The 27,181-nt window shown below is 48.6% G+C and overlaps 2 protein-coding genes across 3 annotated transcripts; one reads left to right on the top strand and one right to left on the bottom strand.

Annotated features, from left to right (window-relative positions):
* Nucleotides 1-5,961: 5,961 nt before the first annotated feature.
* Nucleotides 5,962-10,132, bottom strand: Mrps2 (mitochondrial ribosomal protein S2). The gene is made up of 4 exons (XM_045142217.1): nucleotides 10,043-10,132; nucleotides 9,853-9,963; nucleotides 8,407-8,536; nucleotides 5,962-7,109 (listed from the first exon to the last, which is right to left on the bottom strand). Exons 1-4 carry the CDS (start codon nucleotides 10,083-10,085, stop codon nucleotides 6,515-6,517), a joined length of 879 nt encoding a protein of 292 aa, XP_044998152.1. The 5' UTR covers nucleotides 10,086-10,132; the 3' UTR covers nucleotides 5,962-6,514.
* Nucleotides 10,133-14,531: 4,399 nt separating this feature from the next.
* C1H9orf116 (chromosome 1 C9orf116 homolog) lies at nucleotides 14,532-19,280 on the top strand. Of its 2 annotated transcripts, none has more exons than XM_045141636.1 (3): nucleotides 14,532-14,678; nucleotides 15,935-16,013; nucleotides 18,897-19,280. In XM_045141636.1, the coding sequence occupies exons 1-3, from the start codon at nucleotides 14,569-14,571 to the stop codon at nucleotides 19,083-19,085; spliced, it is 378 nt and encodes a 125-aa protein (XP_044997571.1). In that variant the 5' UTR covers nucleotides 14,532-14,568; the 3' UTR covers nucleotides 19,086-19,280. The 2 variants fall into 2 exon arrangements, with proteins under 2 accessions (XP_044997571.1, XP_004654126.1); XM_004654069.2 differs by having other exon boundaries at nucleotides 14,532-14,711.
* The last annotated feature ends 7,901 nt before the right edge of the window (nucleotides 19,281-27,181 follow it).

Here is a 27,181-nt window from a genome sequence, read left to right as displayed (position 1 = left end):
GGCCGCCGAGAGCACGCGCAGGGCCTCGCTGCCTCTTTTATAGCAGTGCCTACGGAATCCCGCGAAGGACATCCTCCCGCCCGCCGCCGCGCTCTCTAGCGAGTCTTCTACGTCCGGCCCGCCAAATCCCCGCGCCTGCGCTCTGCGCGCCAGTTTAGCCGCTCAGCTTGGAATGTGGACTGCGTCTAGCATGCCTGGCTGTGATGCAGCTTTTCTTCCTAACCTTTTTTTTTTTTTTTTTTTTTTTTTTTGGCTTTTCGGCTTAGGGGCTCGCTCTAGCCCAGGCTGACCTGGAATTCACTATGTAGTCTCAGGGTGGTCTAGAACTCAGTGATCCTCCCACTTCTGCCTCCCGAGTGCTGGGATTAAAGGCGTGCGCCACCATGTCTGGCTTTCTTCCTTACTTCTAGTTGTTTTGTGTCTTAAGTTACGGTGCTACATCTTTTCAGTGTTTCTTGCAGATACAGGCCTCTCTTTAAATAATGTAGCCAGCCACTGCCCACCATCCCTGTTGATGTCAGGGCCCTGGCAGGTCAGGCTGAGGAAGCCACAGTAACTGAACTGCCTCTAGTAACTCCATTGTTGTGGGGCTCTCCCCATCAATGCATTCTTAACCAGTCACCTGCCGTACCGGGAAGTTTATGGCTTTTTGCAGTTCTGGGAGGTTCGTTATTTTTTGCTTAACTGTAACTTCCATGACCCTGGTATGATGTATTGGTGGGTTGATGTTATTAACCATAACTTCTATTATCTGGCCTGCACTTGGAATAACATAGTTGTGGGTTTTGGCTTAAAAAACCCTATCCCACCTTTTTTCAGGGTTGAGGGTCCCGAGCATTAGTTCACTCTCGGAGGCAAGCAATTTAGGACTCATAATTGGCTTAAGAAGTGTGGTGGTAATTCTCTCTTGCGGACTATAACAGAACCACCGTGGAGTACTGAATGAGTAGACAAGTAAGGGAATGAATGCTCCAAGGAGCAGGGGTCTGACAAATAGGAGCTTTTCATTCGGGTGGGGTTACCAGGCATCTCGGTCCAGGCACTGCATGGGCCACAGAGCTCATGTGCCCATAGAGCTCATGTGCCGGCCTTTTAGGTGCCGGGTCTCTTCACCTGCTGATGCTGTACTGCATCTCCTTGTTCTGAAACACTCCTGGGCCAGGCAACAGGGGGTGCCACTTGAGGATGGTCTTCCAGGTCCTGAGCCCTGGAGGTTCCCTGTGACAGGTGGCTTCATACAGGCAAGGGCCCCAAGACTCATTTTTTAAAATTAATTAATTAATTTTTTTGGGGGGGGGTCGAAGTAGGGTCTCACTCTAGTCCAGGCTGACCTGGAATTCACTATGGAGTCTCAGGGTGGCCTCGAACTCACAGAGATCCTCCTACCTCTGCCTCCCAAGTGCTTGGATTAAAGGCGTGTGCCACCACACCCGGCTTAATTTAATTTATTTGCAAGCACACAGAGAGAAAGAGATAGAGAAAAGAGACAGAGAGAGTGGGTGGGCCAGAGCCTCCAGCCTCTGCAAATGAACTCCAGACGCATGCACCCCCTTGTGCATCTGGCTAACGTGAGTCTGGGGAGTTGAGCCTCAAACCGGGGTCCTTCGGCTTCACAGGCAAGCGCTTAGCCGCTAAGCCATCTCTCCAGCCCCCAAGGCTCATTTTTTAAAAAAACATTTTTACTTATTTGTGAGATAGAGAAAGGCAGAGAGAGGGACAGTGAAAGACAGAATGGGTACAACAGGGCCTCCAGGCACTGCCAATGATCTCCAGACACATGTGCCACCTTGTGCCTCTAGGTTCTGGGGAATCGAACCTGGGTCCTTTGGCTTTGCAAGCAAGTGCCTTAACTGCTAAACTATCTTTCCAGCCTCAACTCATTAAAAAAAACAAAAAACCACCTTATTATTTATTCACAAGCAGAGAGAGGTAAGGGAGAGAATAGCACGCCAGGGCCTCCAGCCGCTACAAACTCCAAATGCACGTACTACTGTGCATTTGGCTTCATGTGGGTACTGGGGAATCGAACCAGGGTCCTTAGGCTTTGCAGGCAAGTGCCTTAATCACTGAGCAATCTCTCCAGCCCCTGCCCCTCCTCCACCTCATTTTTGAGGCAATTCACACAATCCACCTGGCTGACATAGTTATAAGCCATTTCAAGATGGTGAAACTGAGACTTATCTGGGTTCATCAGCTAGAATCGGGCTGAACAGGACCAGGGTCCTCACATCTGGCACTGGCCTCCTGGTTCCTGCTGACCTCTCTGGGGCTTTTCCAGGACTGAACTTGCCTATTTGTTGGCAGCAGGGACAAGGGCTCATGGAACTGCAGAGCCTAGTGGTCCCTCCTGTGGGGCTTGGGTGCAGCCTCCTCTGGTGGGCCTCAGGTTCTAGGTTTAAATCCCGCTCTGCCATTCTGGAGGACAGAGGGGCATGTCTTTAAGAGCTGTTTCCGCATCAATGCACTGTGTGTGTTTACTGCAGACCCTTGGAGAGAGGTCACAGGACCATTTGACAATTCACATGGAGGAGGAACTCGGTGACCCTCAGCTCTTCAGGCTGACGTCACCCCACTATCAACCCACTGTTGTCTTTCCCCTCCTCCCAGAGAGGGTCAATCAATGTGCTGGGATTCCATTATCCTCTAGCAAGCCTGTCTCCACCTGTACTGGGATGAGGCATCTTTTAGCTGGTTTCCTGAAGCTCTGGGGCTCCTATGTCAGGTCTCCTCCTACTTCTGGGGCTGGACATGTCTCCTTTTGTGGTCTTGCGTCACCCAGAATCCCCTCTCTCAATTGCTCTTACAAATGTCATTTGTTCTAGGTCCAATGGCAGGGCAACCTACAAGTGAAGGTTCCCTACTTTCCAAGTAGCCATATTGAGCTGCCCTGAGACCTTGACCCCCACCCCAGGCAGATAGCTCCTTGGGTCCTAAGGGCCCATTTGAGATGGCTCAAGTTGCTTCTGGCTCATCTCTCCCAAGATGGTCCACGAGGACCCCTCACAGGCCATGGACTCTGCAGGGGCCGTGGCCTGCATCATGGGGAGTAGACTTAGTGCCTGTGATGGGTGATTTTTCTTATTTGTGGGGAAGAGAGGTAGATATGAAGAGTACACCAGGGCCGCTTGCCACTGCAAACTCAACAGGAGTCACTTTGTATGTCTGGCCTTAGGTGGGTACTGGGGAATCAAACAGGGTGGCAGACTTTGCAAGCAAGCACCTTAAACTGCTGAGCCATCTCCCTAGCCCCCCTGTGATGAGTTATACTGTCAATTTGAGAGGGTCTAGAATAACCTGAGGGATTACATAGATTAGGTTAGCCTCTAGACACGCCTGTGAGTGTTTATCTTGATTGCTAACTACCACTGCATGGGCTGGGGTCCTGGACTCTAAGGAAAGCTGGGCTGGAGATGCTCAGTGGTCAAAGGTACCTGCTTGTAAAACCTGACAGCCTGGGTTCAATTCCCCAATGCCCACATAGAACTAGATGCACAAAGTGACTCATGCATCTGGAATACATTTGCAGTGGCTATAGGCCTTGGCTTGCCCATTGTCTCTCTAATAAATAATTTATTTTTTTCTTAAAAGTTGGAGCTGGGTGTGGTGGTGCACAACTTTAATCCCAGCACTCTGGAGGTAGAGGTAGGATGATCACCAGGAGTTTGAGATCACCTTGAGAAGACAGTAAATTCCAGGTTAGTCTGTAAGACCCTACCTAAAACAAACAAACAAAAAAAGTAGGATTGCTGTGAGTTCAAGGCCATCCTGGGACTACAAAGGAAGTTCCAGGTCAGCCTAGGCTAGTGTGAAACCCTACTTGGGCAGGTGGGAGGGAGGAGTGAGAAAATATACTTTCCCAGAGGGAAAGGACAGGATGCTTTGGCACTAGGAGGCATTGTTCTCCCATGGAGAGGGACAAGACTGGATGTGACTCCATTTGGACCTAGGTCCCCGGAGACCTACTCCGCCCCACTAGCTACTTCCTTCTCTCTGCACTCAGGATGGTTGACATATGACTGAGGCTGTTCCCCTGTGGTGTTGATCTCCCAATGGCTTCCCTTTTAGTGGTACCTAAGGGCCCAGATACTGGGTGTCTAAACCTGTAGCTCCCAGTCCTCAGAAGGATCTAACACACCACCTTGCTTTGAACCAAACAGGACAACAGTGAGAGTCACTTCTAAGATTATTATGGGAAGCCAGGGACTCTTGTCTAGCTCTTTCTCCCCAGCCTTCACTGTCTCAAAGAGCCCAGCTTAGACAAGCTTTCCTGTGGACAGGTCACCAGGACAAAGGTCTTACAGTCCCCACAGAAAAGCAGAGGCTCACCCATGTGGCATCCTGCAAATGGCAAGGAATGAGGTCTGTGGGGGGTCCTCCCACCAAGCCTCCAAGGAGCTGCAGCCCCAGCCTCCTGAGGCCTGACGGCAGAGCAGAGGCTGGATTCCTCCTGTGTTTTGTGTTGGTGCAAAGGTCCCACTTGGGGTGAGGTCCCCTGGCTGGACAGGCTCCTGGAAGCTGTTAGGTCATAGACACTTCCTTTAAGATGGTAGTCCTAAGGAGACAAAGTAGCCACACCCCCAATGCAGTTACTTCTGAAACCAGGTACAGTGAGAAAGAAAAGCTGCCAGCCCAGACAGGACATCAAGACCAAGTAATACTCACATATGTAACCTACTCTGTGCTTTTTCTCAGCCCAACACTAGTAACCCAAGTCACATCCACCCTGTACTTAGGCCTCATCTCAAGAGACTCCTCACATTAAAAGTTGTAGAGTAGGGGCTGGAGAGATGGCTTAGCAGTTAAAGTGCTTGCTTGCAAAGCCTAAGAACTCATGTTGGAATCTCCAGGTCCCACGTACATCACATGCACAGTGACGCAATCGCGTAATGGCGCACGTGTCTGGAGTTCGTTTGCAGTGGCTGAAGGCCCTGGCACGCCCATTCACTCTCTGCTTTTCTCTCTCTCACTCAAATAAATTAAACAACAAAGAAGTTATAAAGTAGGGCTAGAGAGATGGCTGGGCAGTTTAAAAGGCTTGCAAAGCTGGATGGCCTGGGTACAATTCCCCAGTACCCACAAGAAGCCAGATGTACAAAGTGGCACATACATCTGTAGCTGGTTTACAGTGGAAGGCCCTGTGGCAAGTCCATCTGCTCTCTCTCTCTCTGCTGGCAAGTAAATACTTAAAATGAATTCCACTTAAGAATCCATTTCAGTGTCTCTCCATCTAAAACAGGTGAGAATCTGTACAAGAGTCCAGTTCTGTTCTGGAAGGTTCTGCCAGGGATACTTCCTTGACTCCTGCTGGTCTAATTTCCAGGCCCTGGTTCTCTGGCACATAACCTAGCTTAAGGGACTTCACTTGCTCATGCCAAGAGGAGCTCTGGCATGACCCTCAACTGCCTTGTTCACGCTGGCTCCTCTAGGTCAGACTTTAGCTTTGTGAGTGAAAGCTGTATTGGTTACTAAGCCCATCCCGGTACCTTCTGAACTCTGAGAATAGGCTTTTAGGTACCCAGGAGGAGCAAAAATCCCAAGAATCGGGGCTAGGAATACAGCACTGTTGGGAGAATGCCTGCCTAGCATGTGCAGAGCCCTGGGTTTGATCCCCAGCACTGCATACATTGAGCATGGCGCTGCTCACCTGTAATCCCAACTCTTGGGAGGTAGAGCTAGAAGGATCAGAAATTCAAGGTTACATTAATATACACTATGGGGCTTGGAAGGATGCTAGCTTATATTCCAGACCCAGAGCTGTGAACCTATCCAGCCATTCCTCAGTGCTCTGTCCACACTCAGCTTGTGCAGGACAAAAGCCAGGATGCTGTCTCCCCAGCTCTGACCACCGAAGAGGACCCCATCAGTCCCTGGCATACACAAGCTGTGGCACCAGCTGTGGTAGGGACACTTGTAATGTGCTTCACGGGCTTGGTGAAAAACTCCACAGGAACACAAACTGGCTCCCAGTCTCACTGTGCCCACAGGAGGCTTTATTTCTGCAGAAGCTGTCACCCGTTTTTGCCTGTCCTGTCCCAGCTGAGCTTTCCCGGGGTTCCAGCATGACAAAACAGCTCTGATGTGGCTTCTCTTCTGGTGGTGTAAATCACCTTTTGCAAAATAGAAGAGCAGGGGGAAAATAAAAAGGTCTCACATATCCCAGGCTGGCCCCAAACCTCCCTATCCTCCTGATCGTTCTGCTTCTACCTTGAGTACTGGGATTACAGGCAAAAACATTTTAACTGAGAGAAACCGAGCTGAGCTGAGCTGAGCCCTCCTGGCACGGGCCTGATGCTGAAGTGGAAGCAATGGCTGCTCAGGCAGACAGAACCCATCTTTCGGCAGCGGCAGTCTTGTTGGCTCTTCAGGTCCATGTCCCCATGGCAGTGAGAATCCCCAAAGAAGAGGCAGGCAGTCTCCCGCTGCATAGGCCCTGGGAATAAGGGACCCCAATGCCAAGGACAGGGGTGAACACAGGAGCCAGGGCCATCTGGTAGAGGAGCAGCAAGGTGGCCCATCAAGAGGAGCAGCTCGAGTCTGCTCTGGAAGAAGTGTCGCCTGTCCCGCTGCCCTCAGCACCCTGGGGACCTTGCAGCCGGTATAAAGCCTCCATTTGCCTCCGCTTTTCCTTGGCCCGGTTGATGGTGATCTGGAAGAGCCTGCAGAAGAGATGAACGGCAGGGGGTGAGTCATCGTTGCCAGGGATGGGGTAGGTGATGAGGCACGGGTTGCAGTTGGTGTCCACGATGCCAACCGTGGGGATGTTCATCTTGGCTGCATCCCTCACTGCCACGTGGGGCTCGAAGACGTTGTTGAGAGTATGAAGGAAGATGATAAGGTCTGGCAGGCGTACTGTGGGTCCAAAGAGGAGTGGCGCGTTGGTCAGCAGGCCACCCTTGAAGTAGCGAGTATGAGCATATTCGCCACAGTCCCGGGCCGTGTTCTCAATCAGGTGAGTGAACTGCCGGTTGCGGCTCACAAACAGGATGATGCCTTTGCGGTAGGCCACGTGTGCAGTGAAGTTCAAGGCCAGCTGGAGGTGTCTGACTGTCTGCTCCAGGTCGATGATATCTTGGTCCAGGCGGCACCCGAAGATGTATGGCTCCATAAACCTGCCATAAACCCCAAGGTGAGTTTGACCAGTGCTCATGGGGTCAACCTGGTTGGCTCCTTTCTTGTTCAAGATACCCACCAGCTACTCCAAGTTCCTGTGTGTGTTGGGGGGCATGGCAGGCTGGGGGAGCAAGACTTATACTCACTTCCTACAGACAGTTAAAGGCCCTGTCCATTGAATAACAGGCTTGGGAAACAGGGCTTCAGAGATGGGCAGCTAGCCCTGGGTGTGTGGCTCAACTCGTTCCACCGTCTCCTGCTTTCTGTGGGGAACCCAAGACTGACTGCATGCTCAACATGAACTCAGGCTGGAGTGATGGCTCAGTGGTTAAGGGTGCTTGCTTGCAAAGCCTGCCAATCTGGGTTCAATTCCACTGGAAAGCCAGACACAAAGTGGGGCTGGCATCAGGAGTTCATTTGCAGTGGCAAGAAGCCCTGGCGCAACTATGTCTTTTTTTTTTTTTCCCCCAAAATAAAACAAAACCAAAAAACCATGAACTCCAATGGGGCACTCTGCATAGAGCTGTTCTAAGCAGCTACTTCTGTTACTCTATTGTGTGACCTCTCCAGCAGGGTGGCCGAACCTCAGCAGGCCCAAATTCTTGATGTCTCCTAGGGCTCTGTGGTGGTTTGATTCAGGTGTCCCCCATAAACTTAGGTGTTGTGAATGCTAGCTCCCCAGCTGATGGAGATTTGGGAATTAATGCCTCCTGGAGGGAGTGTATTGTTGGGGGCGGGCTAATGGGCTTTATAGCCAGTTTCCCCATGCCAGTGTTTGGCACACCCTCCTGTTGCTGTGGTCCACCTTATGTTGGCTAGGGGGTGATGTCCACCCTCTGCTCATGCCATCAATCTCCCCTGCCATCGTGGAGCTTCCCCTCGAGCCTGTAAGCCAAAATAAATCTCTTTTTTCCAGAAGCTGCTCTTGGTTGGGTGATTTCTACCAGCAATGTGAACCGGACTGCAACAGGCTGCCTTCCCTTTTCCCACTTTAAAAAATTCCTTATTTATTTGACAGAAATAGAGGAAAAAGACAGGGAATGGCTATGCCAGGGCCTCTAGCCACTGCAGATGAGCTCCAGAAGCATGTGCCACCTTGTACATCAGCTTTACCAGGGTACTGGGGAAATCAAACCCCCCTTTGCAGGAAAACACCTTAAACTGCTAAGTTATCTCTCCAGCCCACTTTCCCCATCTTTGTGAATGGTGCTGATGGGCACTGTGCCTGGTGTTCTTGCTAATGCCCTAGCCCCGCCTCCCACCAGTTCTGCCCACAGCGCCTGTGTTATGGGATACCTGTGCCGACAACCAGCTTTATGTCCCAAGTGCACGCGGGCATCGAAGAGGGTCTTCATGGAAAACAGCTCCTTGATGTTGAAGAAATCAGGCTGCTGGAGTGGCAATTCCAGGAGTTTGCTCTGGAGATCTGGGTAGAGAGGAGAGGAGGAAGCTGTATGGTCTTCCACCACCCACCAGTCTCCTGGGAGAGGGGGGCCTCAAAAATCTGGAAGCCATAGAGACCTTTTACTGAGCACTGAAGGCCTGCAACAGAGGTCAGATGGGGGACTTGTGTGGTGAAAACCTGGTCCACCCTTTCCCTTGGTGTTTATGGAATGAAAAGGAGAGAGCAGCCGGGCGTGGTGGTGCGCGCCTTTAATCTCAGCACTCTGGGAGGCAGAGGTAGGAGGATCAACTGTGAGTTCGAGGCCACCCTGAGACTACATAGTGAATTCCAGGTCAGCCTGGGCTAGAGCAAGACCCTACCTCGAAAAAACAAACAAACAAATAAAAGGGCTGAAGAGATGGCTTAGAGGTTAAGGCATTTGCTTGCAAAGCCAAAGGACCTAGGTTTGATTCCCCAGTGAAGGACTCAGTAACCAGAGGGATGCCACGACAGGCTTCAGAGTGACAGTAGGCCTAAGTTTCTGTTTCCCGGGGTTTAAATAAGAATTTAAGAGTTACTGAAAAAAAGACCACAAATTGCTTATGCCATATATTTCTATGGTCACAAGTTGCTTAAGTTCCTGAAACACATAGTCAATCACAATAAAGGTTACCTAATCTGCTTGAATAGCCCCTGCCCACCAGCATGCTAAGCCTATCAGAATACAAGTGCAGATACTGCTTAAATCTACCAATCGTGTAACCATTCCCCTACTTCTTTGTTCAAATCCCTATAAAAATCCTGCCCCGCCCCCACTGCTGCTGGTGCAAGTCAAGAGTCCGAGCTTAAGCCCGAAATAAAGGTCCTTGGTTTTGCATACGTGTTTGGTTCTCCTTGGTGGTCACTGGGGATGCCGAAAACTGGGCATAGCATCAGGACCCACGTTAGCCAGATGCATAAGATGGTGCACGCGTCTGGAGTTAGTTTGCAGTGGCTAGAGACCCTGGCGCGCCCATTCTCTCTCCCCCTCTTTCTCTCTGCCAAATAAATAAATAAAAATTTAAAAAAATTAAAAAAAAAAGCAGAAAGCATCAGGGGTTTCATTGGCCTTCCCAGCCATCAAGCCTTGGACACTTGGGCTCAGATGCCCAGCCTTGAGTCCGGCAAGGCGGAGAGACCCAAGCTTGCTGATTTCAGGGTCTGGGGGCTACTTCCGGAGAATGGCTGGCCTGAGCCCGGCTTGAAGAGCTCGGGGTGACAGCTGCAAGAAGCCTGTGGGGGGGTCTGTGACCCGGTGCAGCGACCACTCCTCCCCGATCCGGGTCGCACCCCAGCCTGGCCTCAGTCCCCGCTTTTACCATCGCGGTCCTCGGGCTCGCTGACCTCGGGGGCCGGAGCTCTCCCCAGCGTTCTCCGGCTCTGCAGAGCCGGGCCTGGGGCCGCCTTGTGCAGGAAACTGGGCCGGACACCTGCGGACAGAAAGAGAGAGCCTTGGCACCGCGCCCTTCTCGCGCCCACATCCCTCCTCTCCCAGACTGCGACGCTCACCGGCACACAGTAGCCGGGGAAGCACGGACGCGAAGGGCGCCATGGCGGGCGCGTGGACGCGGACACCGCGGCGACTCCTCCGGCCAGGCAGAGCGTCTCCGTCTCCGCCGCCGCTGTGCGCGCGGGTTGCAGCGCCGCCTGCAGGCCGGAGGACTGCGCCCTGCTCCTCCCGCTCTAGCGCGCCCTCTGCCGGGGGCTGGCCTCGTTGGAAGACGCTGGGCTGGTGTAGCCAGGAGGGCGCTCCACCCGGATGGGAGTTTGTGCTTATGCTGCCCAAGATCCTTTGTTTGTTTGTTCGATACAGCGTCTGTAACCCAGGACGTCCTGAACTCACGATGTAGGTCAGTTTATGGAAATCCACTTGCCTCAGTCTCGTTATTATAGCGTGAGCCACCACCACGCCTGGCTGTTGAAGATTGTTTATAATGTTTCAAAAGTATTTCAAAAATTGGGAGGATACCCTACGTTTAGTGGGGGGAATGAGGCGACCCAGGGTCAAAGAACATCTCTGGGTTGCACGGTAAGCCATTTGCTGGTGAAGTTCGGGGGACTTTGGGTTCCACTTGTCTCGGATCTGCTTCCTCCAACATTACAAATAAATATTTTATTTTTATTTATTTTTTAGAGAGAGGGAGAGAGAGAGAATGGGCATGCCAGGGACTCTAGCCACTGCATACCAACTCCAGATGCATGCATCACCTTGTGCATCTGGCATATGTGGGTCCTGCAGAATTGAACCTGGATCCTTAGGCTTCACAGGCAGGCGCCTTAACTGCTAAGCCATCACTCCAGTCCCCTCCAACATTCTGTAAAATAAATAAATAAATAAATATAATTTAAGAGAGGAAGAGGTTGGTTGGTAGGTAGGAAGATAGATAATGAGAATGGGGTGCCAAGGCCTCTAGCCACTGCAAATGAACTCTGGACTAATGCACCACCTTATGCATCTGGCTTTATGTGGGTACAGGGGACTTGAACCTGAGTTTTTTACCTTTGCCAGCAAGTGCCTTAATCACTATGCCATCTTGCCAGCCCTCCTCCAACATTTTTTAAAATTTTAAAAAATTTAATTATTTTTTTATTAGCAACTTTCATGATTATAAACAATATCCCATGGTAAGTCCATCCCTCCCCCAACTTTACTCTTTGAAACTCCATTCTCCATCATATCCCCTCCTCCTCTCAATCAGTCGCTCTTTTATTTTGATATCATGATCTTTTCCTCTTCTTATGATGATGGTCTTGTGTAGGTAGTGTCAGGCACTGTGAGGTCATGGATATTCAGGCCATTTTGTGTCTGGAGGAGCATCTTGTAAGTACCGTTCTTTTGGCTCTTACAGTCTTTCCGCCACCTCTTCCGCAATAGACCCTGAGCCTTGGAAGGTATGATAGAGATATTGCAGTGCTGAGCATTTCTGTCACTTCTTCCCAGCACCATGATGCCTTCTGAGTCATCCCAAGGTCACTGCCATCTGAAAAGAGAAGGTTCTCTACCAAAAGAGAGAGTAGCAATAAAAGGGTATGACCATTAAGAGAAGTGCTTACTGGGCAGTTTGATGAGCATAGTATATACATTTAGCCAGACAGCAGCAGATGTTACACCCCTAGGGCTCATGCCTACCCCAGTTGTAGGTTTTCAGTATCAGGGATGTATTCCCTCCCATGGAGTGGGTCTCCAGTCCAATTAGAGGGCAGCTGGTTTCCAACATGACAAATGTGCCACTATTGCACCTGTTGGCTCATTTGGCCTGGCTGGCCAAATATAAGGCTTGCAGTGTCCACTGTTGAGTATCTTCACTGGTGATTTCTCTCTCTCCCATTGAACTGCATGCAGAATGGCTTCTTCCAGCTTTCTGTCAGCTGGTCTACATGGAGGAGGTTATCAGCTCGGTTCCAGCAGGATTTCTCAGTGGCCTTATAGCCCAAGTATGTGGAGTCTTCAGCAACAGGGTCTTACCTTCTATTCCTAGTGGGAAATCAAGGGCCTTGGCAGTGGCCTATAATGTTTTAGGGCATCAGGGACCTCCCTGGCCAACAACTCACCAGATGGTATCCCATCCCTGGCACTGAATATTTTTTAGTAACAATCTACAGCTCCTGAGTGTTCCATTGTCCAAAAAAGTAGGTTTCCATATGATTTACTTATAGCTTCTTAGATTTTGATTAGCCCTCCCTCCACCTTTCCTTACTACTCAATCTCTTCCCCTGACCTCACTTAGGCCTTTTCACCCCCATTAATCTGTTCTTCTACTTACATATATATACAATACCGTCCTATTAAGTACCTCCTCCCTTCCTTTCTCTTCCCTTTATATCTCCTTTCTAGCTTACTGGCCTTTGTTACTGAGTTTTTTCCTCACACAGAAGTCCAATCATCTGTAGCTAGGGTCCACGTATGAGAGAGAACATGTGACACTTGGCTTTCTGGGCCTCAGTTACTTCACTTAGTACAATCCTTTCCAGATCCATCCATTTTCCTACAAATCTCATAACTTCATTTTTCTTTACTGGTGAGTAGAACTCCATTGTATAAATGTGCCACATCTTCATTATCCACTCATCAGTTGAGGGACATCTAGGCTGGTTCCATTTCCCAGCTATTGTGAATTGAGCAGCAATAAACATGGTTGAGCAAGTTTATCTAAGGTAATGGGACAAGTCTTTAGGATATATGCCTAGTAGTGCTATAGCTGGGTCATATGGTAGATCTATTTTTAGCTGTCTCAGGAACCTCCACACTAATTTCCACAATGCCTGGGCCAGATTGCATTTCCACCAACAGTGTTAAGGGTTCCTCTTTTTCCACATCCTCGCCAGAATTTATGGTCATTTGTTTTCATGATGGTAGCCAATCTGTCGTGACAGGAGTGAGATGGAATCTCAATGTAGTTTTAATCTGCATGTCCCTGATGACTAGGGATGTAGAACATTTTTTTAGATGCTTATATGCCATCCATATTTCTTCTTTTGAGAACTCTCTATTTAGTTCCATAGCCCATTTTAATTGACTTGTTTAATTTCTTATTATTTAATATTTTGAGTTATTTGTCTATCCTACATATTAATCCTCTACCAGATGTATAGCTGGCAAAGATTTTTTCCCATTCTGCAGGTTGCCTCTTTGCTTTATTCTCAGTGTCCTTTGCTGTACAAAATCTTTGTAATTTCATGAGGTCTCATTAGTTAATCTGTGGTTTTATTGACTGAGCAAATGGAGTTATATTCAGAAAGTCTTTGCCAAGACCAATAAGTTGAAGGGTTTCCCTTACTTTTTCCTCTAGCAGTTTCAGAGTTTCTGGTTTGATGTTAAGGTCTTTAATCCATTTGGATTTAATTCTTGTGCATGGAGAGAAGGATCTATTTTCATCCTTCTACAGATACATATCCAATGTTCCCAGCACCATTTGCTGAAGAAGCTATCTTTTCTCCAATGAGTATTTTTGGCATTTTCATTGAATATCAGGTGGCTATAGCTACCTGGACTTAAATCTGGGTCCTCTATTCTGTTCCATTGATCTACATGTCTGCTTTTGTGCTAGTACCATGCTGTTTTTATTACTATGGCTCTGTAGTATAGGTTAAAATCAGGTGTGGTAATACCACTGGCCTTAAATTTGTTGCTCAGTATTATTTTAGATATTTGAGGTTTTTGTGATTCCAAATGAATTTTTGGATTTTTTTTTCTATTTCTGTGAAGAATGCTGTTGGAATTTTGATGGGGATTGCATTAAATGTGTAGATTGCTTTTGGTAAGATTGCCATTTTCACAATATTGATTCTTCTGATTCAAGAACAAGGGATATTTTTTCCATTTCCTAGTGTCTTCTGCAATTTCTCGCTCTCCTCCAACATTTTTGAAAAATATCCAGATGTTTCCAATAGTACCTGAAATATGTCCCGGGGGCTATCCTGGAGCAGCTGTGAGGAGCTTGGGGCTCCTTCCATCCCACAGTTCTATTTTTTGTTTTTGAGGTAGGGTCTCACTCTAGTCCAGGCTGACCTGGAATTAACTATGTAGTCTTAGGGTGGGTTCGAACTCACAGCAATCTACCTACCTCTGCCTCCTGAGTGCCAGGATTAAAGGTGTGCATCACCACACCCGGCTTCACAGTTCTATTTTTATAAAAAACATGTTTTATTTCTTTACGAGCAGAGAGAGAATGGCAAGCTTAGGCCTCTTGCCACTGTAAACAAGCTCCGAATGCATGTGCCACTTCGCGCAAGTGGCTTTTTGTGAAAGCTGGGTAATCGAACCAGGGCCTCCAGGCTTTGCAAGCAGTTGCCTTTAAGCACTGAGCCATATCTTCTGCCATTCCGCACGACAGCTGACAGCTGTAGAATGGAATTTCTCACCTTCGGGGACCTACTCAGCCCTTTGTTGGATTCGCCCTACGGAAGGTTCTAGACATGCCCACAGAACCTAGTTGCTGCGCCTTTAAGGACAGTACCCCTCCCTATCAGGAGACGCTGTCGCTTAGCAACAGGACTCCTGCCTCTGTACTGAGCCAGTTTCCCCTGAAGGACAAATGTCCCAGGAAAACCCCCAGGAGTGTGCGGAGCCTGTGGAGCCCAAGGCCGAGGCTGCCCCGGAGAAGACCAGCGATTACTACCGCGTGAGCGAGCAGCTGCCTGTCAGGTTCAACAACCCCGGGTGGTTTCAAGGCTATAGGTGAGGAAGATGGGGTGGTCAGGGGAGGTGGCCTCTTCCTGGCAGTGGGCCACCTCCTATCCCAGCTGGCCCTGCGTGTGAGAGCTCCTTGGACAACAATGTGCCTGCCACCATGAAGTCCCTCTGGAAATCACAGAGCCCACTTGTGGTCGGATCAGAGTGTGTCTCCTCCCTCTCAGACTCCTCTGCTGGCTGTGAGCCTGGCCTGCTAGAGGAAGCAAGAGAGAAGGTGCCTGCATCTCTCTGCGCTCTGCCTTTATTTATTTATTTAATTTATTGAGGCAGGGTCTCGCTCTAGCCCAGGCTGACCTGGAATTCACTGTGTAGTCTCAGGGTGGCCTTGAACTCATGGTGATCCTCCTACCTTTGCCTCCCAAGTGCTGGGATTAAAGGCGTGAGCCACCGTGTCCAGCATGATGCTCTCTGCCTTTTAGTCTCCCCGGCCCCAGTCCTGAAGCCCAGGGTCTTGGTATTTGAGGTCCCCATAGGAGAGTACTGCAGCATGGGAGTCAGCTGGCTAAAGCCTCCTAGTTTGAAGCACAGCTGACATTTGGCCAGTAGTGGCAGAATTACAGACCAGAGTCATCTTTCTTTCTTCATCTCCATTGGACAGAAGTCAGGCCCCAGGAGTGGAGGGACCTCTGGGTGGCAGGGTTTGGAAGCTGAGCTGCCATTCCCAAGATAGTTAACCTACCCTGGCGATGACTGTGTGCCAAGGTCCTGCCAGGGCTGGGATAGCGTCTGCTGGCTGGGTGCTCTGTAGAGATTTGCCTTGGGGTCCGTGGGCAGCCGACGAGGCAAAGGGAGGCAAGCCTAATAGGATAGTCTGCTGGGCATGCCATTCTCTTTGGGGTAGCAAAGCTTTATCAATCATGCACTTTATGAACTAGAAGTCCAATGTGCTATCCATTGCTCCACAGAGCCACCTGGCAATCAAGTACTTTAAAATATTTTAATTAATTTATTTAACAGTGAAAGAGGGAGAGAGAGAGAGAATGGGTGCACCAGGGCCTCCAGCCACTGCAAACAAACTCCAGATGCATGGCCCCCCTTGTGTATCTGGCTAATGTAGGTCCTGAGGAATCAAACCTGGGTCCTTTGGCTTTGCAGGCAAACACCTTAACAGCTAAGCCAGCCCTCCAGCCCCAATCAAGTACTTTAAAGCTGCAGCTTGGCTGAGGGATTAAAGGAGTGGGGAAACTGGGTGTATTTCTCCTTTGCAGGACCAAGGAGGTTGTGTCCATATATAGGACCAGTAACCAAACTTACGGAAGCAGAGCACCCACTGTGCATGAAATGCCGGTAAGTGCCAGCCTGCTGTGTGAGGGTGTGATGGTTGTCTCTAGAAGAGGAGGCTCTGAGGACGTTGGGGGACCCCTGAATTCCAGCATCACAAAGACGGGGCACTTGAAGTCACGTTGGAACAAGGTAGATAGAGAGATGATAGAATGCATTTAGGAGATAAATGTGCCAAAGAGAAAAGCGTTTGAACCATCACACGGGCATCCACACCTTAACATATACATGTTTACACACCCCTTCACACGTGCACACGACCTTCACACAGGCACACAACACCATCACCAAGGCACACAGCTCTGAGGCAAATAAACAAAGCCTTGTATTCCCCAGAATCCATTTCACATTACGAGACACACTTTGTGTCCCAGGGCCAGAGCCAGGGTCCTAGGAGGGTGCCGGTGCTGGGCTTCATGAGCAGCTGTTGACAAATACCTTCCCGTTGGGACCTGAAAATAAAGATGATTTAGGTCTTTCATGAGTGCCCAGGAGGGAGGCTCTTTACAGCACGGCAATAGCAGCATTTGTCATTATGCATTTGCCCAAATGCACAGAATAGGCCCGGCATGGTGGCGCACTCAGGAGGCAGAGGTAGGAGGATCGCCATGAGTTCAAGGCTACCCCTGAGACTCCATAGTGAATTCCAGGTCAGCCTGGGCTAGAGTGAGACCCTACCTCGAAAAACCAAAAAAAAAAAAAAAAAAAAAAAAAGCACAGAATGTGCACCTCTGAGGGGCCTAAGTGCATGGTGACATTGGTGACTGACTAGCAAGGGTCAGCTTTGGCTTTGGTGTAGCTGATACGCCTGTAGCGCCTGGTGCTGACAGAGGGGCACAGTGTCTGTTGGGGTGGGGTCTGGGAACTGTCTGTGCTTCGTAGAACTCAGACGTCTTTGTGTGTGTGACGTGTGCACGCGTGTGCTCCTGCGGCTCCCATGCGGTGTCGCCCGAGCTGTCCCTTCCATCACTCGCCCGCCTGTGTCTCTCGGTGATGGTGTCCCTTACCGATTCTGGAGCATGCCCTTTGTGAGCCCGTGAAGTCCGCTGCTCTCTGCTGCCCACAGGACTGGGGTTGCGGACGTGTGGCCACGCGCAGCTGTTTGTGTGGGTTGCACAGATTTGAGCTGGGGTGGCCTCAGACCTCCTCACGTCCTCATGCTTGTGCGGGAGGTGCACTTAACTGACGAGCTGTCTCTCCAGCCCCCAAGCATCTCTTAAAAATTACTTATTTACTTATTTCATACATAAAGAAAGAGGAAGGAAGGGAGGGAGGGAGGGGGGAGAGAAGGAGAGAATGGGAGCACCAGGGCCTTCTGCCACTGCAAACAAATTCCAGATGCATGCGCCACCTTGTGCATGGGGTTTATGTGGGTCCTGGAGAATCGAACCTGGGTCCTTTGGCTTTGCAGGCAAGTGCCTTAACTGCCGAGCCATCTCTCTAGCCCTCAAACATCTTTTTTTCCCCCTCTTTTTAATTTTTTTTTTATTTTTCAAACATCTTTTTTTAAAATTTTTTGTTCATTTTTATTTATTTATTTCAGAGTGAGAGAGAGAGAGAGGGAGAGAGCGCGCGCGCACCAGGGCCTCCAGGCACTGCGAACAAACTCCAGATGCATGCGCCCCCTTGTGCATCTGGCTAACATGGGTCCTGGGGAATCGAGCCTCGAACCGGGGTCCTTAGGCTTCACAGGCAAGTGCTTAACCGCTAAGCCATCTCTCCAGCCCTCAAACATCTTTTAAAAGAGGTCTTTAAAAGGCGCACTAGAGGCTGGAGAGATGGCTCGGCAGTTAAGACACTGGTTTGCAAAGTCTGATGTCCCCAGCACTCATGAAAACAGCTGGGTGTGGCCCCACACACCTGTAACCCCAGTCTTTTGGGGAGTAGAGACCAGAGAATCACTGGGGCTTGCCAATCTTGCCACCTCCCAAAGCAAACCAAAACAGTAGCTTCGGGTTCAGTGAGAGACTATCTCATGGAAACAGTGAAGTGATAGATCAATGTTCTTCTGTAGCCTCTGTACGCCTGTGCCTGGGTGCATGCATCTGCACACACACCACATCACACACATGCCCCACCATACATATCACACACATGCAAAAGGCAACAAGAAAAACATGTGTACTGAAGCATTTCTGTCCACACACAGTTCTCCTGCTAAAGAGACAGACGTCAGGTGACTTTGATACGGGGTGGCCGGGTCACCTCTCTGTGGTAATGCCTACAGAGGTAAGGTTGCACACATGAGATGTCTGCGTGTCACTTAATGTTGCTGTCTGGCTGGAATGATTCCCACCCTGGGGTCTTGCACCCATGGAGGCCTCACCATCCCCTTAGCAAGAGCTCTCCAGTCTGCCATACTGGTGGTGCAGGCTCTGAAGCCTTTACAAACTCTCTCCATACGATCTCAGTCACAGTCAGGACTGAAACCCTGTGCTGTGGCTTAGATCAGTGACCCAAAGATCAATGTGTTCCCAAGGATGTACTACTGGGAAGTAGGGCATCAGTAGAGGTCTTCAGGCCATTGGGAGGGTGCCCTTGAGAGAAATCATGGGCTCCAGCTGGTCCCCCTCTTTTCTCTCCTTCTTGGCTTTTAAAAAAGTTCTCCTTATTTGCAAGGAAAGAAGGGGGAGGGGCGGAGAGGGCCTCCAGTCACTGCAAACAAACTCCAGATGCACGTGCCACTTTGTGCATCAGGCTTTACATGGGTACTGGGGGAGTCAAACTGAGGTTCTTAGACTTCATAGGCAAGTACCTTAACCGCTGAGCTTTCGCTCCAGCCCAGAGACTGTATTTTCTCACAAATTCTTATTCTTCCTTCAACACATCCTACTGATTGCTCAGGTATCATCATGCATCATTAACCCTAGTGTTTCTTTCCACTTCCAGAAAGTATTTTATCCACATTCAAATAAATTTTCCAGACAACTTTCAGCTACTGGAATGTTCCGGAACAATACATTCAATGTCTTCATGGAGAGAAGCGTGGTGACAGGCCCTGATAACTACATCACCCACTGTGACCGCTTGAACTTCCACCCTAGTTACAATGTCAATAGGCCATCCATCTGTGACTAAGGGGTGTGGATGCCCCTCCTCATGTCGACATGGCAAGAACCAGAGCCCCCCCCCCCCGCCCAGTCCTTGACAAGTGCCCAGTTGTAAAGGTACAAACAGATCTCACTGCCCTGCTTTTTGAATTTCACACTATAAATGTGTATGGGAAAGGTGTGAATGATTTGACTTTCTATTAAAAAATTGCTATGGTCTGAATTTCTTTTTCTTTCTTTCTTTTTTTTTCTTGTTTGTGTTTTTGAGATAGGGTCTCATTCTAGTTCAGGCTAACCTGGAATTCATTCTGTCGTCTCAGGGTGGCCTTGAACTCTATGGCGATCCTCCTACCTCTGCCTCCCAAGTGCTGGGATTAAAGGTGTGCACGCCACCACGCCCGGCTCATGGTCTGAATTTCTGAGTAGTCTCACATTTGTAATGTAGAAGCAGAGCCCCAGGCATTTGGGACCCAAATCTATTTTTTTTTTTAACTTTTCAAATTGACAACTTATATGTTATATTATAGATATAAACCATGATAATTCTCTCCCCTCCTCTACTTTCTTCTTTACAAACCCACTTTCCATCATATCCCATGCTCCTCTCAATTAATCTCTATTTATTTTTATTTCTTGGTTTTTCAAGGCAGGGTCTCACTCTAGCCCAGGCTGACCTGGAATTCACTATGTAGTCTCAGGCTGGCCTCGAACTCATGGTGATCCTCCTACCTCTGCCTTCTGAGCACCGGAGTTAAAGGCGTGAGCCACCATGCTCGGGTCTCTTTTATTTTGATGTCATCATCTTTTCCACCTATTATGAGGGTCCTATGTAGGTAATACCAGACATTCTGAGGTCATGGATATCCAGGCCATTTTGTGTCTGAAAGAATGCATTGTAAGCAGTCCTATCCTTCCTTTGGCTCTTATAGTCTTTCTGCCACCTCTTCCGCAATGGACCCCGAGTCTTGGAAGGTGTGATAGAGATGGTTCAGTGCTGAGCACTCCTCTGTCACTTTTTCCTAGCACCATGGTGCCTTCTGAGTCATCCCAAGGTCACCACCATCTGAAGGGAGAAGCTTCTCTAACCAAAAGTGAGAGCAGAAGTTATATATAGATATGAACATTAAGAAAAGTGCTTACTGTGCAGTTTGGTGTGCATAGTATATACAGTTAGCCAGACACCAACAGGCATTACACCCCTAAGGTCTCATGACTTCCCCATCATAGGTTTTCAGTATCAGGGTTATATTCCCACCCATGGAGTGGGCCTCCAGTCCAATTAGAGGGCCATTGGTTTCCCCCATAACAGACATGCTACTATTGTACCCATTGGATCATTTGGCCTGGCTGGTCAAATTTAAGACTTGCAGTGTCCACTGTTGTTTATCTCCACTGATGACTTCTGTTTCCCGTAGAGCAGTATGCAGCATATCTTTATCCAGCTTTCTGTCAGTTGGTCTACTACATGGAAGAGGTTTTCAGCTCAGCTCCATCTTGATTTCTCAGTGACCTTGCAGCTCAAGTATGTGGAGTCTTCAGCAATAGGGTCTTACCATCTATGCCTGGTGGGAAACCAAGAGCCTTGACAATAGCTTGTAATGTTTTGGGGGCATCAGGGTCCTCTCTGGCCAACAAACCAGGTGTGGTGGCGCACGCCTTTAATCCCAGCACTTGGGAGGCTGAGGTAGGAGGAGCACTGTGTGTTCGAGGCCACCCTGAGACTACCTAGTGAGTTCCAGGTCAGTCAGCTACAGTGAGACCCTACTTGAAAAATGAAAACACAAAACCAAAATACAAAAATAAGACAAAACTTGAGAGAGAGAAGGGGGGGGGGACAGGGGAGAGACAGACAGAGAGAGCTAGAGGGAATACCAAAGCCACTCACTACTGTAAATGAACTCCAGATGCATGTTCCTCTCTGTGCATCTGGCTTTATATGGGTACTGGGGAATCGAACCTGTGCCGTTAGGCTTTGCAGGCAAGTGCCTTAAACACTGAACTGTCTTCCCAGCCCTACAAATATCTTTTAAAAATCTTTTGGGGCTGGAGATATGGCTTAGTGATTAAGGTGCTTGGCTGCAAAGCCAAAGGACCTAGGTTCAATTCCCCAAGACCCATGTAAAGCAAATGTACAAGGTAGTGCATGAGTCTGAGTTCATTTGTAGTGGTTGGAAGCTCTGGTGCATACTCTCTCTTCTCTGCCTGTCTCTCAAATAAATTAATAAATATTAATAATATATTTATTTGAGAGAGAGTATGGGTACACCAGGTCCTCTTACTACTGGGAATCAAACCTGGGCCATCAGGTTTTACAAGCCAGCCCTTTTAACCACTGATCCAAATCCCCAGTCTAAGGGTTCCAAATCTTGACTTAGGCATGGAAAATGCCAGGTAGCATTGCCAGTGTGTGACCTGTTGCCGTACATATGACCAGTTTTCCTGGGCTAAAATTTACACTGATCTTGGTGACCTCCCAGGGGGTGTGGGGTGTCCCTGCCTTGACTTGGTGTGACCCAGGCACCCTGCCAGCCAAGCTGGAGAGGCATCACGATCATTCATACAAGGCACAAGGAACAAGTGAGCGTCCTCCAGCCACAGCGAGAGGTGAGGGTAGGACACACGTGATACACCCAAATTGGTCAATGCCATGGAGGTCTCCCATCTAAGTACCAACAGGCCTGACCGCCTTGGTTTCTGAGATCAGAGGAAATTGGGAACACCTCGTCTTACCCAGAGGTGGTAGTTATTTTATTTTTGCTTTTCGAGGTAGGGTCTCACTTTAGCCCATGCTGACCTGCAATTCACTCTGTAGCCGCAGGGTGGCCTCAAACTCATGGTGATCCTCCTATCTCTGCCTCCCGAGTGCTGGGATTAGAGACATGCGCCACTCCACCTGGCCTAAAAAGTTTTTGTTTGTTTGTTTGAATAAATTTATTTATTTATTAGAGACAGAATGAGGGAGAGAGAGAATGGGTGCACCAGGGCCTGTAGCCACTGCAAATGAACTCCAGATGCAAGTGCCACCTTGTGCATCTGGTTTACATGAGATCTGGAGAATTGAACCTGGGTCCTTAGGCTTCACAGGCAAGTCCCTTAACCACTAAGCAATCTCTCCAACCCTTAAAAGTTTTTTTGAGGTAAGGTTTTACTTTAGCCTAGGCTGACTTGTATTTCACTCTGTAGTCCCAGGCTAGCCTCAAACTCTTGGCAGTCTTCCTACCTCTGCCTACTGTCTGCTGGGATTAAAGGCATACACAACCACACCCAGCTTTGTTTTCTTTCTTTTTTTATTTAATTTTTTTTGTTTTTTTTATGTTTATTTATTTATTTGAAAGTGACAGACAGAAAAAGAGGGAGGGAGGGGGAGAGAGAGAGAGAGAGAGAGAATGGGCACACCAGGGCCTCCAGCCACTGCAAACGAACTCCAGATGCGTGCGCCCCCTTGTGCATCTGGCTAACATGGGTCCTGGGGAACTGAGCCTCGAACCGGGGTCCTTAGGCTTCACAGACAAGCGCTTAACCGCTAAGCCATCTCTCCAGCCCTGTTTTCTTTCTTTTTAAAAATATTTTATTTTATTTTTTTTTCATTTTTTTTTTCATTTTTTTTTATTTATTTATTTGAGAGCAACAGACACAGAGAGAAAGATAGATAGAGGGAGAGAGAGAGAATGGGCGCGCCAGGGCCTCCAGCCACTGCAAACGAACTCCAGACGCGTGCACCCCCTTGTGCATCTGGCTAACGTGGGACCTGGGAAACCGAGCCTCGAACCGGGGTCCTTAGGCTTCACAGGCAAGCGTTTAACCGCTAAGCCATCTCTCCAGCCCTGTTTTCTTTCTTTTAAAAAATATTTTATTTTGAGAGAGACAGAGAAGAAGAAGAAGAGGAGGAGGAAGAAGAAGGAGGAGGAGAAGAAGAGAGGATTGAGAATGGGCATGCCAGGGACTCTCTGGCCTCTGTAAATGAACTCTAGACTCATGCACCACCTTTTGCATCTGGCTTACTTAGGGACTGGGGGATCGAACCTGGGTCCTTAGGCTTCATAGGCAAGTGCCTTAACTGCTAAGCTATCTCTCCAGCCCTGTTTTCTTCTTTTAAAAATATTTTATTTATTTATTTGAGAGAAAGAGAGAAAGAGTCAGATAGAAAGAATGGGCAAGCCAGGCCCCTCTACGGCCACTGCAAACGAACTGCAGACACAGCTCACCTTGTTTATCTATCTGCCTTACACAGGTACTGGGTAATCAAACCTGGGTCCTTCGGCTGCACAGACAAGCATCTTAACCACTAAGCCATCCCTTAGCCCACTGTTTGATTATTACTATTCTTTATTATTATTATTTTTAATTAGAGAGAGAGAACTGGTGCCCCAGGGCCTCAGCCACTGCAATTGAACTCCAGACACTTGCACCACCAAATGGGCAGGTGCGACCTTATGCTTGCCTCACCTTTGTGCGTTTGGCTTATGTGGGTTCTGGGGAGTTGAGCCTTGGTCCTTAGGCTTTGCAGGCAAGTGCCTTAAATGCTAAGCCATCTCTCCGCCTATACTGTTTTCTTTTGGAAACTTTGTTCATGTGAGTGAGATGTGCTCACTATGGAAAAATAGGGAAAGTGTTGAAACCAGAAAGATGTCTTTACATGCTGCCAGAAATGTCTTGTTTATGGACATTAAACATCCTGACCGGTTATTTTTTACAGTACTATTATAAGTGCACAAAGTAAACATTTGGCAACAGTCTTCATATCTGATTTGGACTGGGAATGCTTTCCATAGACAAGCGATCTGCCTCATAGGAAAGCTATGGGCTGAGCCTAAAGCGAGAGTCTACAGACTGTCTTCCTTCTCAGCTAGAAAGCCAGCAGGCAGCACATCTGACTGAAAATAAGGGTCTTTTTTTTTTTTTTTGAGGGGAGGGAGGAGCTTTGAAGTAGGGTCTTGCTCTAGCCCAGGCTGACCTGGAATTCACTATGTAGTCTCAGGGTGGCCTCGAACTCAGTGATCCTCCTACCTCTTCCTCTCAAGTGCTGGTATTAAAGGTATGCACCATCATGCCTGGCTTCAGAATAATTTTTTTTTTTTTTTTTGAGGTAGGGTCTCACTCTAGCCCAGACTGACCTGGAATTCACTACATAGTTTCGGGCTGGCCTTGAACTCATGGTGATCCTCTTACCTCTGCCCTCCAGTTGCTGGGATTAAAGGCGCCTACCACCATGCCTGGCCAAAAGAAGTTTTTATTGAGGGCATGGAGATGGCTCAGTGGTTAAAGGTACTTGCCTTTAACCATAAAAAAAGCCTTCCAGTCTGGGTTCAATTTGCCCAGTCACATAAAGATGGTCATTTGTTTGCAGTGGCAAGAAACCCAGGTATGCATGTTCTCTCTCTCTCTCTCTCACACACACACACACAAATAAATTAAGAAAATAGATTTTTACAATCCTTAAGATAAAAATGTCAGTACCCCTTCTACACTTAGCCTCTGCTGAGAAAGAAGGCTCCATCAGCCAGCGAGAAGAAGGCGCCTCTTCCTCAGCAGGATCCTGAAGAGCAGGGCCCAAGCCCAGGGTAGGAGAAGCCAGCAGGCCGATCCCAGCCTGGAGCAGCTGACCCCTTGTCCTGCTCAGACAAGACAGTGTGATCTCAGCAAACGTGCATTGGTGGAAACCTCTGCACAGGGTAGTCCCCAGTTCCAGAGCCAGGGCAGCATGGGACCTGGGCCAGGAGTGTCAGCGAACAAGCAAGGTGTGTGCTGGCACAGCTGCCAAGTTGGCCCGAGGCTGTGTGGGCTCCCGTTCTGGTGCTAGTTAGGCACTGAATTGCCTTAATTGATCATGACCAATAAAATGCTAAAGTCCTAACAGCTGCTGCTCAGAGTGGAAAGGTAGATTCTGTACATTAAATGATGTGTCTGGAAAGACACCACCCTGCGGTGCTTTGAGTGTAAATGTCTCCGTAGCCTCATGTTTTTTTTTTTTTTTTTTTTTTGCTGTTGATTTTTGTTTTTCAAGGTAGAGTTTTGCTCTAGTTCAGCCTGACCTGGAATTTACTCTGTATTTTCAGGGTGACCTCGAACTCTCAGCAATTCTCCTACCTCTGCCTCCCAAGTGCTGGGATTAAAGGCGTGTACCACCATGCCCTGTGTTTTTTTTTCCTCCATGGCAGGGTCTCTCTCTATAGGACAGGCTGACCTGGAACTCACTGTGTAGTCTCAGAGTGGCCTTGGATCCTTCTACCTCTGCTTCCCAATTGCTGGGATTAAAGGCATGTGCTGGCTGTTGTCTCTCTGCTGTGGATGTGTGAAGAGGTGAGCCAGCTTCTCTGGCCATGATGAAGTGTCCCCTGAAATCTGTGAGCCCGGAGTAAACCCCTTCTTCCTCCTGTAAGTTGCTTTTGGTCGGGTGTTTGTTTCAGCAATGACAAGAACTACAACACCCAGCCTTCAAATACTTCCGATGCAACACACCTATCTATCCTCCTTTGTTTTCTGTTGCTACAACAAGGTAACAGGCTGGTAAGTTATAAGAAGGAAATCTGGTATCAAGGTGCTGGCATTTTCTTGGCAGGGGTGAGGGTTGGTGCATCATAGGAACATGTTCTGTGACACATCACACGGCTTTACTGTCATTACTGCCTCTGGTCTTCACTCCTGGGGCAGGTCCTGGCTTTCTTTGCCTCCACTTCTCAGATGGGAAAACTAAAGTGCCCAGTAGCAGGTCTTGGCTTTGAACCTACCTTGGGGATGTCCCGAGAGCCTTGGGCCTCCAGCACCTGACCCCACAGACCAGAACCTAACATGTGTATCTGCACATGTCACGGCGGAATATCTGTGATCACAGGTTTCAAAATCTTTGTCTTTGTAACATGTTTGCATACTTAAATGCATGGGTGGAGGAAAAATGGTTGAAGAGCACGTTCCTGCAAAACAAACAGGGTGGCGGGCATGGAAACAGGGAAGCCCAAGGCCGGTGTGGGCTACAGAGTGAGCCAGCTAGAGCAAGACCCTGTCTCAAAGACAACCAAAGCCACTTAGAAGAGTTTCAAGTACATAGTAAAGGGAGACATTAAGAAGAGCGTTCTTTCAATGTGAGCCTCAGTCTAGCCCAGGCTGACCTTGAACTCATGGTGATCCTCCTCAGCGTCCTGAGTACTGTGATTAAAGACGTGTGCTGGGCTGGAGAGATGGCTTAGCGGTTAAGTGCTTGCCTGTAAAACCTAAGGACCCTGGTTCAAGGCTCGATTCCCCAGGACCCACGTTAGCCAGATGCACAAGGGGGCACATATGTCTGGGGTTCGTTTGCAGTGGCTGAAAGCCCTGGCGCGCCCATTCTCTCCCTCTCTGTCTGTTGTTCTCAAATAAATAAGTAAAAATTTAAAAAAAGTTAAAAAAGATGTGTGCCACTATGCCTGATTCAGAATCTTTTTTCTCTTTTTCTTTTCTAAAACATTTTTTAAGATATATTTTTTATTTTAGAGAGAGAGAGAAATAGAGAGAGAATGGGCGCGCCAGGGCCTCCAGCCACTGCAAACAAACTCTAGACACATGCGCCACCATGTGCATCTGGCTTACGTGGGACCTGGAGAATAGAATCGGGGACCTTAGGCTTTGCAGGCATGCACCTTAACTGCTAAGCCATCTCACCAGCCCCCACCTTTTTTTCTTTTTCTTTTAGTTTTTTTTTTCAAGGCAGGGTCTCACTCTAGCCCAGGCTGGCCTGGAATTCACTATGGAGGCTCAGGGTGGCCTTGAACTCATGGCGATCCTCCTACCTCTGCCTCCCAAGTGCTGGGATTAAAGGCGTGTGCCACTACACCTGGGTTTTTCTTTCGTTCTTTCTTTCTTTCTTTCTTTCTTTTTTTTAAAGAAATATTTTGTTTTTATTTATTTATTAGAGAGAGGGAGAGAAACAGAACCCCAGGACCTCTTGCAACTGCAAACTCCAGATGTAAGGCACTGTTTCGTGTGCCTAGCTTTTGTAAGTACTAAGAAATGGAGCCTGAGCTGTTAGGTTTTGCAAAGCAAGCATCTTTAAGTGCAGAGCCATCTCCCCAGCCCCTCAGAATCTTTTGGTTTTCCAAGGCAGGGTTTCTCTCTAGCCCAGGCTGGCCTTAAACTCATCATGGTGATCCT

Source organism: Jaculus jaculus, chromosome 1, assembly GCF_020740685.1.
Source record: "Jaculus jaculus isolate mJacJac1 chromosome 1, mJacJac1.mat.Y.cur, whole genome shotgun sequence".
In the NCBI taxonomy this organism is placed as follows: Eukaryota; Metazoa; Chordata; class Mammalia; order Rodentia; family Dipodidae; genus Jaculus; species Jaculus jaculus.
This window is presented reverse-complemented; position numbering and strand designations above follow the sequence as displayed.

What these genes read in the sequence shown, in the direction of transcription:
- Mrps2 (XM_045142217.1), bottom strand. Translation starts at nt 10,085, where the DNA reads ATGGCGCCCTTCGCGTCCGTGCTTCCCCGGCTACTGTGTGCCG. An exon ending in TCCCCGGCTACTGTGTGCCG is followed by an intron (nt 9,964 to 10,042) that starts GTGAGCGTCGCA and finishes TTCTGTCCGCAG; the next exon opens with GTGTCCGGCCCAGTTTCCTG. An exon ending in CGAGCCCGAGGACCGCGATG is followed by an intron (nt 8,537 to 9,852) that starts GTAAAAGCGGGG and finishes CTCTCTACCCAG; the next exon opens with ATCTCCAGAGCAAACTCCTG.
- C1H9orf116 (XM_004654069.2), top strand. Translation starts at nt 14,569, where the DNA reads ATGTCCCAGGAAAACCCCCAGGAGTGTGCGGAGCCTGTGGAGCCCAAG. An exon ending in GGGTGGTTTCAAGGCTATAG is followed by an intron (nt 14,712 to 15,934) that starts GTGAGGAAGATG and finishes TCTCCTTTGCAG; the next exon opens with GACCAAGGAGGTTGTGTCCA. An exon ending in CCACTGTGCATGAAATGCCG is followed by an intron (nt 16,014 to 18,896) that starts GTAAGTGCCAGC and finishes TTCCACTTCCAG; the next exon opens with AAAGTATTTTATCCACATTC.